Source organism: Sminthopsis crassicaudata, chromosome 4 (genome assembly GCF_048593235.1).
Source record: "Sminthopsis crassicaudata isolate SCR6 chromosome 4, ASM4859323v1, whole genome shotgun sequence".
Classification (NCBI taxonomy): Eukaryota; Metazoa; Chordata; class Mammalia; order Dasyuromorphia; family Dasyuridae; genus Sminthopsis; species Sminthopsis crassicaudata.
Window position 1 is genome coordinate 57,882,535 of NC_133620.1, and position 18,592 is coordinate 57,901,126.

The 18,592-nt window shown below is 35.9% G+C and overlaps 2 protein-coding genes across 5 annotated transcripts in view; one reads left to right on the forward strand and one right to left on the reverse strand.

Moving 5' to 3' along the window:
* Positions 1-15,547, forward strand: part of FIRRM (FIGNL1 interacting regulator of recombination and mitosis) — a 64,275-nt gene extending 48,728 nt beyond the window's left edge. For all 4 annotated transcript variants that reach the window (XM_074308313.1, XM_074308314.1, XM_074308317.1 and 1 more), the window contains 7 exons: positions 873-968; positions 4,385-4,498; positions 7,865-7,969; positions 10,097-10,177; positions 11,926-12,048; positions 14,524-14,709; positions 15,494-15,547. In XM_074308313.1, coding sequence (XP_074164414.1) covers positions 873-968; positions 4,385-4,498; positions 7,865-7,969; positions 10,097-10,177; positions 11,926-12,048; positions 14,524-14,709; positions 15,494-15,526 — 738 coding nt within the window. In that variant the 3' untranslated portion in view covers positions 15,527-15,547. The remainder of the gene's footprint in view (positions 1-872; positions 969-4,384; positions 4,499-7,864; positions 7,970-10,096; positions 10,178-11,925; positions 12,049-14,523; positions 14,710-15,493) is intronic.
* Positions 14,746-18,592, reverse strand: part of SCYL3 (SCY1 like pseudokinase 3) — a 36,699-nt gene continuing 32,852 nt past the window's right edge. The window contains exons 11-13 of the mRNA XM_074308319.1: positions 17,991-18,162; positions 16,168-16,847; positions 14,746-15,507 (exon numbers count right to left, since the gene is read on the reverse strand). Of these exons, the coding sequence (XP_074164420.1) occupies positions 15,442-15,507; positions 16,168-16,847; positions 17,991-18,162 (918 nt within the window). The 3' untranslated portion in view covers positions 14,746-15,441. The remainder of the gene's footprint in view (positions 15,508-16,167; positions 16,848-17,990; positions 18,163-18,592) is intronic.

Genomic DNA, 18,592 nt, shown 5'->3' on the forward strand with positions numbered 1-18,592 from the left:
TAACATTTATTCTTGCATTAGTATTTTTATATTTCCGATATTTCACTATTTTATCGTAAGCATTTTTTGGTCCCTTGGTACATTTCACCAGTGTTCTTAACCTGAGATAATGAACTTAATTTTCAAAAATACAATAATAACTTTAATATAATTGTTTTCATTTGTAATTCTGTGTGTTTTATTTTATGCATTTAAAAATATTATTCTGACAAGTCCATAGGTTTCACCAGACTATTCAAAAGAGTCCAAGAGGAAGGCTCTTAGGCCTCTATTCTTCATGAAATCAATACAATACTTATAGGGAAGAAAATTTTTGAAAAGAAAAGATAATATTGCAGAGTGATAGACAAACAATTGGCTCCTTTTAGATGTAAGAACCTACTTACCTCACAGTTTTGCTCTCTTTTCTACTGTGCATTTGTTTTTATGTGGTTTCTTATAGGAAAAAAACAAGCCTTTAAGTTTTCTTTTTTTCTTTTTCTTTTTTTTTTGTTCAGAGAGGTCAGTTTTGATAATATCTAATTAAGATACTGTGATTCTGTGTTGAGTTGCAGTAGAGACTTGAAGCTGAGAGAAAAAAATTAATGATAGATTTTAACCTGATCTAATTGGAGAATTTTTTTTTAAAGATCTTTTAACTTCAAGAAAGTAATGCTTTAAAAAGGAAGGTTACTTAATTGGTCTGCCTTCTTAATTCCTACATTTTAGGTTTGTTGTTGTTAGGTTGGGTTTTTTTTTGTTTTTGTTTTTGGGTTTTTTTGGCTTTTTCTTGGTTCTACCAGATTAAGTGTGCAATGAAGTATGAATAACTTTTCTTCTTAGCTAAGTGGAAATGCTATCATCAGTACTGTTGCATTTTGTTATTTGTTAAGATCTCAAATCAGCCTTATCTTCAGTGGACCCTCAGCCTTTTACTTCCTCTCTTGGGATTTTTCATACAAGTTATAGAACCTCAGCTGATAAGTCAGGTAAGAAAATTGTTCCTGAATAAATTGAACGTCTATTTCTGATTTAGCAAGTATTATTTTGAATGATATGAATTTCACTTTGTTTGGTTACATATTGAACTCTGTACAAACTGCATGAAAACTTATTCCTCAAATTATGTTTGCCTTGCTTATTCAGAGGCTAATTAACTCTCTCTTTTACGTCTCTCTTCTGCAAATCTTATGGCAACTTTCCACATAAAGCTATTTTCTACATAGTACTGTGAATGTCTCTTCTCCCAAAAGCAGTCCCAAGTCAGCTGTCACTTTTTTTCCCTCAGCATCAAGCAATCAGAGACTGCAGGTCATTGAATCTGAGGAAAATTCTGTGCTAAGGTGTAGAGTAAGAATAAGTTGAACCTAGATAACTTGTCTTCTCATAGGGTACAAAAGGGGTAGGGAAGTTTCAGGGCTTAAATGACTATGTCTTCTGGGGAATCCTTGTAGAAACAGATATGTTCTATTTCATCTGGTGATTTAAAACAGTGGGAGATTACAAGGGAAGTTATTAGAGGGCCCAGAATTTATAGAATTTTCAGGTGTGTTTTAGAAAGTACCGAAGGGCATTAAAACCAATTGACACACACATGAAAATCCATCCCCCTAAGTCAGGATCAGGTTTGAATCCAAAGGGGATTTGGTCAAAGCCCAAAATGAAATCTTCCACCACTTTAGAAGAGACTTTGAAGTAAGCTCTGTGTTAAAGGACTGTATCTTAATATTTAATAAAATGGTAACAACACAAGACATCTTCTGGAGAGGGCAATTATTGCTTTCTGACACATTGGGGAAGAAAGAGGTGAAGACAAGTGCCTTTGTTGCTTGTTGCTTTGGTTAAAGGTTTTTTTTTTTTTACATGCAGTTGAAACTAATGACTAAGTTACAATCAGAAATTTACCTGTTAGCTTTCATTGAAAAGATAATAGCTAATAATTTTATATGAAATATATATGTTACAAAGTACCATATCTTATTTGATCTTCACAGCATTCCTATAAATACTATAGATATTCCCCCTGTTTAGGAATGAGGAAACAACCAGGAAAGTTCACAGAATCATAGAATTTTAAGTTAGAAGGGACCTCAACTGCCATTTATCTAGTCTAATTCATACCTGAAAGGAGTTCCTACCATAAAATACCCCAAAGTCATCTTCTAGGCTCTACTTAAAAGACCTCCCATAAATGGGAACCCACTATGTCCTAAGACAACCCATTCCATTTTTTGGACAGCTCTAATTGTTAGTTTTTCCCAACATCAAGGCTACATTTTCCTCTATATCTTTCACCTATTATTCCTGCTTGTCTTTTCTTAAACCAGAATAGAGTAAGATCGATCCCTCTGCAGCATGCCTTTGATTTACAATAAGATAATTGTCTGGCTCTTCCTTAATCTCCAGGGTTCCTTCAGTTATTCCTTCCATAACATGGCCCCACCATCCTGGTTATCATCCCCTATATATTCCATGCTTTGCCTTAGTTGCTACTCAGCCTTAATCACTGAATGGTTGCAGCCTCAGTCAAGCTGAGATGTGTTAAAGCTCCGCCTGCATCCAGACCATCTCCAGAGTCCTGATCTTTATCTGGCCCCTGGACCCAAAGGGCTCTGGAGGGGAAAGTGAGGCAGAGGACCTTGCCCAGTCCTCCCTCATTTGCATGTCATGGCATCCCCTCCCTCAAGTCATTTGTTCTTTTTGAGAAGGAAGAGCAAACAAGAACAACAACAACATTTCTCTGGCTTTTCAGCAGTCTTCCTTAATTATGGCATCTATAATTGAACACATTATTCTTGATCTTATTAAGGCAGAGCACAGAGTATGGGGCCTAGACTGGGAAACAACTAGCTGTGGGACCCTGGACTAATTACTTCACCCTGTGTGCCTTAATTTCCTCATCTATAAAAAGGAGCTGCAAACCACTCCATCATCTTTGTCAAGAAAACCCCAAAAGAATTGGATATGACTGACCAGCCACTGTGACTGTTTCTGAAAAGAATGCCTCTCACTGCAGTCCAAGATTACTTCAGACTTCCCTGCTACCACGTGAACCACAGATTCATGTCTAACTTGTCCACTAAACCCTATGGAAGCTATCATTGAACCATACCTCTCTTAGGCTTGGGAAGTTAGTTTTTTGAATACTTTATTCCTATTGTAAGTTCATCTTATTAGATCCAGCCCAACATTCTAGTATGTTAGAATCTTCTTAGGTCCTGGTTCCATCGTCCAGTGTATTAGCTGTCCCTCTCAGGCTTGGATAAGTCTTTGTCATTTATTGACAAAAATGCTCTGGTCCAGACCCAGAAGCTTGGGGCACCATTCCAGTGGTCACCTACCATGTTAACGTCAAACCATTAAAAGCATATGTTTGATTCTGGTCATTCAGCTAGTTCTGAATCCATCTAATTGCTGTCTCAATGAGGCTACCTCTCTCTATCTTCTACAAGAAAATAAGGAATACTTTAGAGCACTTTGCTGAAATACATGTTAAACTGTAACTAAAGCATTCCTCTCATCTACAAGTTAATAATCTTGTCCAAAAAAGGGGGGTGGGGGAAGATTGTGGAGTTTAGTCCTTGGTTTAGATGTTTTATGTTTTGGTCCTTTCTCTTATTTCTTTAAATTTTATCCCTTGTATGCTTTAAAAGAAAATAATTTAAATTTCCTGGGTTTTGTTTTTTTTTGTTTTTTTTTTTTAAACTCTATATGTCAGTTTTTTCTTTTTCTTTAGTTTCCTTTTCTTGTTAGTTGATATTTACCTTTTTTATGTTAGGAATATTTCTAGGTTGAATGTTGTTCTGAGCTAATTTGTGATCCTGAAATTATCTCTAGATAATGTTCTCTAGAACATTGACTTTAAAATGCCCTGGAAAAAGTAAAAATTATTATACTAACCAAAGGTACAGGAGTAAATAGTATGTTCTTTTTATGTTGAATATATTGAAAAATATACAATATAGTTACATAAACATTTCTAAATTATATGGTTAAAAACATGAGTTTCATAGAGTACTACTACTTAAAACACAATATGAAATCCATATATTAGAAGTGTTTCTATCACAATGGGATTTTTTTTATTTTTAAGAGAATTTACTTAAATATCATATTCCCCTAATATATTAACATTTGATTTTAAACAATTCAGTTATAAATATCTAAGAAGCTATATATAATTGGCATATGTATACATAATATATGTCATATGTGTATGTGTGTGTGTACAGATATAAAGATGTGTGATTCTAGAATTAAAATACTTGTTCTATAATTTTATCAGACATAATAAAATTGATATTAAATTTAGAATTGATTGTTTTAAGTCTTAAGTGATCTGTGATCAGCTAAGGTTTCAGTATATAAGTATTCTCAGATTTTTTTTTTTTTTTTTTTTTTTAAGGTGGTAATCCTGCAGACTTCTCTACTTAAATTGGATCCTCCTGACTATGTCCTTTTGGCAATTCTGGATTTTGTGTCTTCTTTAGGGAGAATTTTTGTTCCACAAGCTATCCAGGTAATATTCTACAATTCTCTTGTTTCTGTGTTATCAAATCTTAAATTTCTTGTCTCTTGAAGGAATAATGCTTATATAATAAATAGTAGTTTTTGACTTTATATTACTAATATTCCATGGATTTATTGAATATGTTGGAGAAACTAAAAGTATTTTCTTACTTTTACAACATTAACAAGCATTTATTTTCTTTTTCTCCCACTCCCTACAACCTCTGAACAAAAAAGAAAAAGAAACCTCTTACTATATATAATCATGCAACAGATTTTCTTAACTGTTCCAGAAAGAGTTGGAAAGTAAACTTCATCTTCAGTTTTCTGGATGTATATTTTGTCATTGCATTAATTAGTGTTCCTAAGTCTTTCAGAGAAAGAAATGTTTTTACAGGAGATATTAAAACTTAAGGCAAATCAGTAAGAATTAGTAAGAGCTTTCTGTAAGCTGAACACTGTCCCAAATGAAAGGGATACAAAGGAAGGTCTGATAAATAGATTTGAGACTCATTTACATAGAGATGACAATTTTAACCATCTGTGGGAGCTGATGAAATCACCAAATGACATATTATTGAGGGAGAAGAGAAAAGGACCCAGGACAGAGTCTTGAGGACATAGCCATGATTAGCAGGCATGATCTGAAAGAAGATCCAGAAAGGAAATTAAGAAGGAGCAGTGAGAGGAGGAGAACCAGGAGACAGCATGTCAGGAAGACTGAAGAAGAGAGTATCAAAGAGAAAAGGGTGATTGTCCGTGTCAGAATCTGAAGTAAAAAATGACAAGGATTAAGAAAAGGCCAGTGCTTTATCAATTATAAGATATCATTGGTACCTTTAGAGAGAGCAGTTACAGTTGAATGAGATCAGAAACCAGACTGCTCAGTTAAGAAGAGAGTGAGAAGATGGGAATTAGAAATACCAATTCACACATTTAACCATAAAACTGATGAGAAACATAGCATAATAGCTAGTGGGGATGTGTAGATCAAATGAGAGACTTTTTGAGGATAGGAGAGACTTAATGATAATTATAGCTAATATTTTCATGGTATTTTAATTTGAAAAGCAATTTTTAAAATTATCTTATTTGATCCTCACAACAAATCTGGCAGGTAGATGCTACTATTTCTGTTTCACAGTTGAGAAAACTGAGGCAGTCACACATTAAATCATTTCCCCATAAGTGTTTGGGGCTGGTTTTGAACTCAGATCTGACTCCAGGTCCAGTAGTCTGTCTACTACACCACCAGCTGCCTCCTAGCTGTTTGTAGGCAGTGGAGACGTGGACAGGAAGAAGATGGAAGATTGGGAGAGTGGGATTGATAGTAGGAGCAGATGACTGAAGAAGAGGACATGGGATCCCTTGGGCCTGTGGAGGAGTTTCCTTGACAAGAAGGGCCTCTTCTCCCAGCATATATAGGTAGAGGATGAGATGTGGCACAAAAGAGATGAGAGCTGTGAAATGGAGAGGAAAGAAGAGGAAGGCCTCAGAGAATGGCCTGATTGTTTCAGTCAAATTAGAGGGTGGGCATAGAGAAAGTCACATAAGACTTGAGAATGGATGAGGCAGCTTGAAAAAAGACATTGTAGTTAATGGAATGGTAAGTTAATTAGGGAGGTATTCAAGGATTGCCTTATACTAGTGAGGTCCCAATTAGCGGTTGTGTAACATGAATTTGTAAAGGACCTAGTCAGTATAGTTTTGTAAATTTTTTTTCCAGTAGAGAGTAAGTAGGAAAGAAAGCAACAGGTTGTGGGAGTAACCTAAGGTTGAGGTTCAGCATGGTAAGGTTAAAGGAACAAAGAAGAAAGAAAAATGGACGGTGATAAAGTTGAATTCATCAGAGGGTCAAGATGGGGAGAAGAGTGTACAGTAAGCCCAATGATGATGGACTAGGAAAGAACTGAAGGGTTAATAGTTATTTTCTTAGTACAGAATTTATTGAAAAGTAATATCTATTGACTTACCTTCCAAGAACCTTTATAACATTCTGGGCTTTGGGTAATAAAATTATAGAGTACATTCCTTTTTCTAAAGAATAAAGTATACAAAATCAATAAGCATTTATTAAATACCTTGGAGTGTACCAATCACTGAAGCTACAAAGACAGGCCAAGACAATACAGTTTCCACCTTCAAAGAGCTTACAATCTAATGTCAACAACTATGTATAAATCAAGATATATGTATGATAAATTGGAGGTCAGCAGAAAGAGAAGACACTAGAACTAAGAGGGATTGAGAAAGCCTTGTAAAAGGTTGGATTTTACCTGAGACTTAAAAGAAACCAGGAAGGGGGGGGCAGCTAGGTAGCACAGTGGATAGAGCACCAGCTTTGAATTCAGGAGGACCCGAGTTCAAATCTGGTCTCAGACACTTAACACTTCCTAGCTGTGTGATCCTGGGCAAGCCTCAGAAAAAAAAAAAAAAAAGAAGAAGAAGAAGAAGAAGCCAGGAGGCAGAGATGAGGGAGAGAATTCTAGGTCTGGGGGGGAATAGCCTGTGAAGATGCTTATTAGGAGATGGAGTGTCTTCTGGAAAAATAGAAAGAAAGCCAGTGTCCCTAGATCAATGAGTGCTTGGAGATATGTAAGACACAAGGAGAATGGAAAGTAGGAAGACACCCAACTTTGAAAGCTTTGGGAGCCAAAGATTTATTTAATCCTGAAGGTAATAAGGAGCCACTGGGGGTGATTGAACATAAAGGTAATCTGGGCTTTCAAGAGAGCAATTTGACAACTGAGTGGAAGATGGAGTATAGGGGAGAGAGAGAGATCGGGGACAGGAGGCCAATCAGAAGGCAGTGAGAAGTGTCTTGGCAGATGGTGAGGGCCTTCATCCTGGGGCTGATGGTATCAGCAGAGAGATTCTTTACACTTTGTAGCTGTGTGATCCTGGGCAAGGCCCTTAACCCCAGTTGCCCCAAGGAGAAAAAAAAAACAAAACTATAATTAATTACAAACTTAAATGGATGCTTTATTTCTTCAATATGTAGTATTCCTTTCAGAGATTCAGTTCATAGGGCTTCAATACCTAGCCTTCATGTGTAGCTTTTGACCTTGCCCACTTGTGAGTTTGTCATTGGGATTCGATCAGATGAGCTTGTTCCTTGATTTCTCTAGCCATTACAAGAATACCAGTCTTTCCACAGGTTATCCTTATATAACCAGTCTGTTTTTCCCCTCATGCATTTCTTTGATGACAGCCTTTATTCTGTTCCTTGAGAATCTTGTTTGAAAATGGTGCAGCTTACACTAGCCCTCCATTTTTTAAAAATAAAAATGAAAAAAATATGATTCATTGTTGAGTTTATATTAAATGAAATCTTTTTTTTTTACTCTTTGTGTAATAAGCTCTTCTCTTCCTGCAGGAAAAAGTTTTACCTAGTTTGCCTTGCATTTTTACCTTCCTGCTAACTGATAAGAACTGGCTGATAGAACAGCATTCTTTGGAGGCATTTACCAAGTTTGCAGAGGTAAGTATAAGTAAGACTGGTCTAATTGAGTGAGTTCACTGATAATTTTTAAATAAGTGAATAATTATTGTATTGTATGAGAACTTTCTGTCTTCAGTAATTGCTTGGGTTGTGTATAAACATTTGCAATTCCAGTTTCTGATCTTTTATTTATTTAGAGCATAGCACCATTTAGAACAGCATCATGTTACGTCTAATTTATTTCCTAAGATAAATATTGTTCCACAGCCACAGATTGCAAGACTTCTTACCTATAAAATCCTTTGGCCATAAAGGCTACCAGAGGTGCAAGTAGGATTAGGCAATAGCAATTGCATCCCTTTGAGTAGAAAAACTATTTAAAGAATATATTTGGAGGGACAGAGCCAAGATAGCTGAGTAATGGGGAACACTTCCCAAGTTCTATTTACATTTCCCTTCAAAAAACTTTTAAAAGCTTGTCAGATAGAATTCCAAGCAGCATAATGAACAAAAGTCAGAGGGAGCCATTTTTTCAACCCAGGACAACATAGAAGGATGGAAAGAGAGGTCTGTTGCAGTGAGTGAGAGCCTGCCAGAAACGAAGTCACACCAACAATGGGCCTTAGGGGCTGCAGCAGTGGCAGCAGCAGTAGCACTAGGTGGGCTCAGTGTCCAGATGTGGTGAGAGTATTGTACACCTGATCACAAGGTGGGTTCAAGGCCTTGCTGTATTTGGCAACCAGTTGGACATTATCCAGTTCTGGGCTGCATAACTTTCTGTGTCTAAGGGGTATTATATTGCTTCCCTTCTCATTAAGTGGGGAAAGTGACTGGAGGAAAGAAGAAAAGTTGGAATTGAAATTAAATTTTTTTAAACACAATATCAAATATTATTACACATTAAAAAAAGAGCAGGTTCCAATAATGATTGACTAGTAAAAATTATTTTGTCTTGGAATAGATTGTTTTTCAAATGGAAACATTGAAAGTTCCCATATTCTGCTTCAAATTTTGTTGGCTTTTAAAGCCATCCATTCTTCATTTAATGCAGAGATGTTGTTGAGTTCTTTCAGTTGTGTCCAACTCTTTGTGATCCCATTTGGGACTTGGTTGGCAAAGATAACTAAAGTAGTTTGCCATTTTTTTTCCAGTTCTTTTTACGTATGAGGAAACTGAGGCAAATGGGGTTAAGTGACTTGCCCACGATCATACAACCAGTAAGAATCTGAGGCTAGATTTAAATTCAGGAAGTCATCCTGAATCCAAGCCCAGTGCTCTACTGCACCATTTAGCTGCCCAATGCAGGAATAGAGAACCTGGATCCTATAGAGCCACTGACAAACATTAAAGACCACATGCAAATAAAGAACAGCTCAATTGACAAGATATCATTTAGTTGAAAGGTCATAGACTATAATTATTCAATATATGCATCAAATAATACATTATTTCACAAAAAGGAGGTAAAATTACTTGAAAGCAGGGATGGTACTTTAATATCAGTATCTTTGTAAATCTTATAGCATCAATGTTGCATACAAGAAGACCTTAACAAGTGTTTGAAAGAACGAAGAGAAATTGAAGAGTAAGAAAGGCATCATTCAGTTAGCATTTATTTACTTCCTGTATATGAGGAACCTTTCCAGATACCAAGAATACAAAGACAGTGGAGTTTCCGTTATCAGCTTGCATAAAGACATATGCTGTTATGCAAATAAAAAGGGAAGACATTTAGTGGAAAAGGGTTACTGTACTTTTACAAGACCTTTTCATACATAATGTCCCCTCAAGACAAGAGGGGGTCATTTCATTGTATCATTAAAACATTTTCATAACCAAAGGCATCATAAGACTATGTATAAATCCTTACTGTGGCATTATTTGAATAATTACCTAATCACAAATTGAAGGCTAACACTTGAAACCCCCCCCCAGTGTTATTTGTCCTGTGTGTCAGTCTGCTTACTTTGTAGCACTTTTTAAAGAGCTAAGAACTCCCCATACCATTAATGCTGTTAGACAGGTTTCTATACAATATGGTCACAGAACTTGTGGCTATTACAGACAGGATTTGAAGCCAGATCTTCTTGATTCCCTTTTTATCTGTTACTCTACACTTTCTTATGAAAAGAGTACTGATCACATGTTTAAAATATTTACCAACAGGAAACAAACCATGAAGATATAGTTCCACAATGTCTGAATTCTGAAGAAACTAAGAACAAGGTTATATGCTTTCTAGAGAAGGTATTTTATCTATGGAGCCAAAAATACAGGCCTATTTTGTGTTTACTTTTATATAACCTTTCTGTGAAATAATACAAATGCAACAGCTTGAATGTTTCCTTTTATTTCAGTTTTTGGGGGTATAAACACATTATTTGTATTCTATTTTTTTAGGACAATTTGAAAAAACAAAAAATTCAACAAGTTATTTTTCTTTGAAATCTCAAAATAGTAGATTCTTCTTTGTTCTAGATTTCCCTTTTTATATTCTTTCCATTTTCATATGTTCATAATAATTTTACTTTTTCTCCAGTGTCATTTGTTCTTTCTTTCAGCAATATATGACAGTTCATTGATTGTAGGGAATGAGGGATAGAAAAGTCAAGAAGGAGCCCCAAAGTCACAAAATTACGTGCCTTTAGGATGGGCTTCAATTATCTTAATGCAAGTCAGGGTGCTCTCATCCCTGTGTCCAGCCTTAATCCCTTTCTTAAATTCTGTTCTTGCCTTTGCCTGTTGGAATGCTCTCTATATTTCTTATAAAATTTCAAATGGAATTCCTCAGTTTGCTCACTAAAATCTTCCCTCCTCATTTATATTGTCCCAGTCAATAATCGTAATTACATGTCATGATTTATGACTCTTCTCTCTACCTCACCCCTATATCCAATCAGCTCTCAGGCTTTGTTAGTTCTGCTTCTATAACATTTTTGTATCTTTCCATTTTTTTCAGTCTCTGCTCTGCAAAGTTTTTCCTCTTTCCAATCAGTTCTCCACTCAACTTTCAGTAATCTTTCTAAGGCAAAGGTCTGATCAAAAAAGTATGCTTGCTCAAAAAAGTCTAGTATCTCTTTGACAGTCTTCCATTACCATCTTTCTAGGATTATTTCAAATTCTCCTGCATATATTTCACACCCAAGATGGTGTTTCTTTTTCATATTTTGTAGGTTCAGGTAAACTCAGGAAAATACTGTATCTCAGTGAAGCATTCCTTGATCTGCCCATGTTTCCCTCATTCAGCTATTAATCTTTCCTTTCTATTCCCTTGTAATAATAATTTTCCATGTAGAGTTTTTTTTTTCTTCTTAGGAAGATACAAGTCCCTTTAAGTCAAGGTTAGTTTTGGGTTTTTTTTATATGTGTATCCCCTAATCCTTAGCTTGTCTTGTCTATAGTAGACAATAAATTATTCATTGAATTAATTGTGAAAACGAGAGACCAATTAGATTTTGAAGCTAAGGACGATGAAAGAATGGATTTCATGGAATTTGTACTTGGTTTGTCTTCTGGTTGAAGAACACACTCTTTAAGTTGTGTGGTACCATAATGTAGATAAGCATGAAAGATTAATAGATATTTTTAAGTCACTAATGAGGGTCTGATGTAGGAGACAGCCTTGGCAGTGGAAATGGGGGCTTCTGTCGCAGTCACGGATGTGACACAGAGTGTTCTCTTGCTGTCTCAGATTTTCTTAAATTGATTTGTTTCTTTAGTTTCGAGTCCCATCTCACAAGATCTTACACAATCATAGTATTTCAAGGTTAGAAGAGACTTTAGGTCATCTAGTTCAACACCATTTTCCTCAAATTTGAATCACCCCTACATCCCTGACAGTTGGTAACATGAAATACTAGCTGTGTGCAATGTATCACACCAGGCATCATGATAACGTACTTTTCTTGAATCCTTTGTCATTTCAATCAGCATAGTTAAAACTAAACATATGTATGAATATTGAAACCTAATCTTTATTGTTTGAATCTTCACAGACTAGGCTGTTAGATGAAACAGCTTGTGCCAGAGTTGATCGGATTAAACAGGAAAAGAGAGTCTTAAATGGACACTTTGTTAAAGTAAGGGTTGAAAGAGAAAGAAGTTTATCAACTTTACAGGTATGTGCTTCTTCATTCAAACTTTTCATTCATCAGAAAATAGAAGCATTGTGAACAGTGAGCATTAAGTACCACTAATGGTGCTAAGCTTGGCACTCACTACTCTTCCCATAGAGCTTTTTTGTAAAGCTTAGAGGCAAAGAAGAGCTTCTTAAGAACAACTTCTACACAAAACACCATATACTAAGATAAGGTTCATGAATTAGACATGAAGAGTGATGTTATAAACAAATTAGAACAGAGGATAATTTACCTTTCTGTGGAGAAAGAATTTGGGACCAAAGAACTGGAGCTCATTATTGAGTGCAAAATAACTAATTTTGATTATATTATGATAAAAAGTTTTTGTACAAACAAAACCAATGCAGACAAGATTAGAAGGGAAGCAATAAATTGGGGAAACATTTTTAAATTCAAGGGTTCTAACAAAGGCCTCATTTCTAAAATATAGAATTGACTCACATTTATAAGAAGCCATTCTCCAATTGATAAATGGTCAAAGGACAATGAACAGACAATTTTCAGATGAAGAAATTGAAACCATTCCTAGTCATATGAAAAGGTGCTCTAACTCAGTATTGATCAGAGAAATGCAAATTAAGACAACTCCAAGGTACCACTACCTAATAGATTGGCTTAGATGACAGGAAAAGATAATGACGAATTTTGGAGGGGATATAAGAAAACTGGGATGCATTGTTGTTGGAATTGTGAACGGATCCAGCCATACTGAAGAGCAATTTGGAACTATGTCAAACTGTGCATAGCCTTTTATCCAGTAGTGTTTCTACTGGGTTTATATCCCAAAGAGATCTTAAAGGAGGGAAAAGGACCCACGTGTGTCAAAATGTTTGTGGCAGCTCTTTTTGTAATGGCTAGAAAATGGAAACTGAATGGATGACCATTGGAGAATGGCTGAATAAATTATGATATATGGATGTTATAGAATATTATTGTTCGGTAAGAAATGACCAGCAGGATGATTTCAGAGAAGCCTGGACTTACATGAATTGATGCTAAGTGAAGTGAGCGGAACTTGATCATTGTACATGGCAACATTATACAATGATCAAAGCCATCCACACCTAGAGAGAGGACTGTGGAAACTGAGTGTGAAACACAACTTGGCATTTTCCCTTTTGCTTGTATTTTATTTTCTTTCTCATTTTTTTTTTCTTTTTGATCTGATTTTTCTTGTGCAGCAAGATAATTGTGTAAATACATATGCCTATATTGGATTTACACATTTTTACCATGTTTAAAAAAGAAGAAATTGGCTGTTTAGGTTCCTTAGTCTATTTTTTTTTTAATGAGAATTATAAAACACTCTTATGCTTATATTGGATGGAATCTTTTTATCATACTTCCTTACCATCACAGAGAGAACACGAAATTTCCCCACACTCATTGAAGCAAATAATTTTTTACATTATCAGTCTACCATTAATCTAATTAAAATTTTATAGTTCTTTGGGAAAATAATCTTTTATAAGAAGAATCAAGGACAGCTTATTTCTTTGGCTTTCAAAATAATATTTTATGTATCAGTGTTGCTTATGTTTTTTATATATAGTATATAGAAGCTATAATTGCTTCTCATGTTTCACTGTCCCAGATAAAATTAAAGATTATCTTTAAGACTACTGAAAGTTTGATTATCCAGTTAGTTGGTTGCTGTTCCTGTTGGTTAAAAATGATGTGCCACTATAAAGCAGTGAGATTGACTAGGATTAGATTCTATCACAACAGATTCCATAAGCTGTATCCAAGTTGCTATTAACTTCTTAATTGCCAATTCTAATGCCTTTTTTTCTTAAGGCTTCATCATTCTTGACCTCAGCTACAACCACAGACACTATTAATCCCCATTTCCTGGAACTTACTTTCTTTTCTACGTTCTTATTTCTTCTGGTCGGCTAACCTATTGTTCAGCTGCCAAAATGATTTTCTTAATATGTAGGGCTGACCATCTTGCTGTCCTGCTCATTAAGGATTCCCTATTTTCTCAGAATGAAATACATTTGTAAGGTTTTTAAAACCCTTCACACATTTGGTAATACTGCGCTACTTGTTCCTCAGATACTCCTTACCCCAATACCTTTTGCTGTGTTTAACTTGCTTGTTTCCTCCATTAGAATAAGAACCCCTTGAGGGCAAGAACACTACCTGGCTGTGAAGCGTTTAAGTAATAAATGCTTGATTTTATACTACTTGTGGCTTGAAAGAAATGGATTATTGACTGAGGTTTGAATAGGAATTTTTGTTGTAAAGTTTTGTAAAAGTATTGAGGATAGGAGTAAGGACTGGACCTGTATTAGAGTAGTAGAGAATTCCTTCTGCTAAAGTAACTGTCACATTCTCTGTAACTTACTTGCCTTGGATCACTTAGCCAGTATTTGTCAAAGAAAATGTTCTCTCTCCTCTTTACAACAAAGCTGCATTCTAAAGTTAACAGACAGAAATTCTCATTCACAGCCCTCTGCCAAGAGAATACGGCAGGAGATTTCCCTGGAAGAAGAGTATAGGTCAGCACTGCAAACAGCAGAAGGGGCCTTAGAAGCAGTACAGCTATTGCTGCAAAGATCTCCTGCTCCTGGTTGGCTAACAATGAAACTAGAGGATCTACAAACAAAGATAGATACATTAAAAAATTGTACACAGGTAGGACTTTACCATTAAAATCATGTAAAATAAATATTATCTTGATTGTATTTTTATTGTATATATGAAAATGTGGATATAGTCATGTCTCTTCATAACAAGCAGTTGAGAATAGACTTGAAAATATTTTTTATTGGTCATGTTTAGAGATTAGAAGTAATGTCCTCATTAAGAACTTTGGTGTCTTTTAGAACAGTCTACTCAGGGGCCAGGTTCACATAGGACCTCATCATACAGGCTTACATATAAATAAATAAATAAGTTGCCCAATTATCTAAAATAATTCATCCACGCTCTAAATGAGCCATTAAAAGTGGGCTTATTCTTGTGGCTATTGAAAAAAAAAAATGGCACAAAATTAAGTTAGAAACTAAAATTTTTGTATTTATTATCTTCAGTTTTCTAGAATTGTCCTGGAAAAATAAAAAATACAACCTTTACTTTCCACAGCCACTTATTCTTCATGGAATCTGGCCTCAGATCCGAAAGGTCTTTTCTCCTAGAATCCAGTGGTGTGAACTTTATTTCCAACCCATGGCTTTTAGCATAGGTCTCAGTTACTCACAGCAGTTGGCACAAACTGGGGGTGGGGGATGAGGGGAAGCTTCCTGGTACAGGAAAAATAGGCTCTGTTTGGGTCATCGTGACCTCTCTGTTAGGTGCCTGCTGTTGAGGTAATAATTTGTAAAACCAACATAGAAAATATTTCTAGAGTCCACATTATATTAGTTATCACCAGCTACTATCATCTTCTTCCCAATTTAATTCTTCTTCTTCTCCCCAGCCTTCAGCTTCTCCCTGCAACAAGAACACATGAAATAAAATATTTTAAGAAGAACTGAATGGGCCACACTTATTTTTTGGAGCCAAAATGTAACCTGACATGCTATAATACCAGATAACCCTTAACAACTAGAACTGGAATTCTGAACCACTTTCCAAAGTTAAAAATTAACCTGAAACAGTAAGAAGGCATGTAAAGGACATGCACAACAATGAATGAACACTAGTTATAAATTCGCTGAGGATAAATCAAAATTGAACTGTTAACTTTTTAATCTACTATTAAATGAGTATCTGTTCATGGAAATAATTACCAAAGCAGACTGATTTGAGCTGCTATATATAGGTGATGAAAAAAGTTATAAAAACTCTTTTAAAAATTGTTCATAATGGAATTTCAGGGTATGTATGAAAATTATTGCATTGTGGTTGATAGCTGGATTGTATTATCCACATTTTAAGGCCTCAATCTTCTGAGTTCAATTTGTTTTCTCTACTAATATAAAAAGCAAACTTCCACCCACTTAGCTCAAATCTGATTTGGTTTAATAGCAAAGGTGGTTTCAGTATGGACATCTGGCATGAGAATCTTGAACTAACGGCTTGTTTTACTAAAATGATATAGAGATCAATTGTCTTCCAGTGTCCTATGGTTTAAGAATAAACAGTCCTTACCTCAGTAGCTTCAGTTGCAGCAAATTTTGATGAAAACTGCAGAGTAGGCAAGACATCATCTTGGGGAACTCTCCTCTCTGTTCTTAGTTCAGGTAAAATTAGGAAAGCTTCTGAAGGCTTAATTTCTGGGATCATATCAGCAAACCAGTCCAACTCAGGATCTTGCATTGGTTTTTTTTTCACTTGAATAGTATATTCTTCTCCTAAACCAAATCCAGATGGAGCTTTAAGAGCCCTCTCTTGTGTTAATTTCATTTGTTTTAAATTATCCCAGTTTCCTGGGGGATCAGCCTTTAAGGGTAGGTTCACTTTTAGAGTCTCGGTCTCTTTGTCTGGAAGAAGGACAACAGGATCTTGCTTCTGTTCTCTTGCAGTATCAGGGCTTACAGTATTGAGGCCATTCCCTGGAGATGCTTTAGGATCAGTAGGCTCAAAATCATCCCAAGTCTCCTCTACAGTCATATTAGTAAATTGAGGCCTTGGATTGTCACATGACTCTACAGGCCATACCTGTATGCTGACCATCTGGTTCTCATTGGGTTCCTCGGGCTCACTCCAGTCTGGCCATTCCTCTCCTGATTTTTTAGAATTTGAAGCAAAGTTAGTACCATCTCCTGAAGCACTTCTCATTGGTGGAACTCCATTCATGGAGAGCTGAATAGGCTGAGGAGCCTCATCACCTGTGGGAGAAATACAAATATAAAGGGAATCCAGATTTGAGCTTAAATGAGATTGTGTCAAGAGTTTCTTTACAAGGAAAAGAAGTTATCAGTAATTTATATCTGATACTAGAAGCTGTTTAGGACAGGCTACTTAAAAAAAGAGGCAGCATTAATATAATTGCAAGGAGTTGCCAAGGTCTCTTCCAGTTCTAAATTCTGTGTTCTAGTGAAACAGCACAAAATTAAAATACCAAATCTAAGAATGTCCTATCAAATAATAGAGAACTAGTCTCCTTGTAAATTCTAGGAAATGGTTTTTAATACCTTTGGGAAAAACAGCAATTGGGAAGTCCTCCTTTCCTCTCCTAGAAGCAATTTAGCTATTATTATTAAAAAAAAAAAAAAAAAAAAAATAGCCTACAAACCAGCTTGGAAGTTTCCTATCACCAGTCATAGAATGCTGGGGGGTGCAGTCAGTGAGCCAAGACACCAAGGTCTTTCAGTAAAGCTCCTTTAGTGGTTCTTCTCTGAGGGGGTAGTATGATTTATAAAAAGGTAGCAAGCAGAAATTAAAGTCTTTAAACAAATGTTATATCTTTTATATGACTTCTAAAAGCAATTTGGATCAATTAAAGAACTGTATTTTCCTTTGCTCCTTCAGTAAGGAATGAATCCTAGAAAAATGAGAACTGGCATTATCATCAGGTTTAAGACTTCTTTTCTGCTCATTCCTACAATCTCAAATCTAATGAAATACATCCACAAGCAATCTTACTTCCCTTTTAGAGATGAGAAAAACTCAAGTTCATCGAGAAGTTAAATAATTTGTCCAAGATCAGTCACCAGGATTGATCAGAGTTGCCCCCTTTTCTCACTCCGCAACTGTGTACTTCCACATTCAGACGTGCATCTTTTCCCTTCCATAGGAGGGGACAGTTCATGTATCTCTCACCATCCCAAAACCTGACTGCATCAAAAAAGGGTTGTTCTATAAAGTGTTAGTTAGGTATTCACTTATCATCAAGGGTCTAAAGAATGGGTCTAAAGAAACTTCTCCTTAATGCCAGAAGCCAAAGGTAGCCAGACCAAGAGGGCATCTTTCTTAGAGAGCATTTTAGCATAAAGAGACTTGGGTAGGATGGACATTTTACATTTATTTACCTTCTGGAGAAACATTAACTGTTTTGGTGAAACTTGGTGCTGTGCGTTTGAATATCTTGGTTCTTTCGCCTCCCACAACAACCTCTGGTCCAAGTAGAGAAACCAGCACAGCCAAGCTGTGAAGGGTTATGGCTACAATGGAATCATTGGTATCACGCAGGCCCAGCAAAACCTAGGGCAGAATGCAAACGTTAATGTGTGTAAAAAGTGTTTTTATATAAGCATGGAAGGAAAAGGATTACAGTGGTTTTCTCCATTTTTGGTCCTCGCATTCCATCCACTGTTTCCAGTCCATATGGAAAATCTTTCTTCTGTTGCCTCCCTCTTCAAAGAATCGCAGAATCGGAAAGGACATTAGTAATCTAATTTTACTCGTATTAGCTTTTCCCTAGAACTACCAAAGAGACAGAACCTCTGATCTCATGAAGCTGCCCAATCTTTATTTTAAAGCCTACATTTGTTCCCTGAGGTTTTCACTTTTTACTTAGTTCTTTTTGTCCTCTGAGGCCAAGTAAGTCTTAACCCTCCCAGTCAGTCCTTCAGCTAACTGAATCCTGAATTTTTTTCTTTGGGGTGAACATCTCAGTTCCTTAAACCATCTT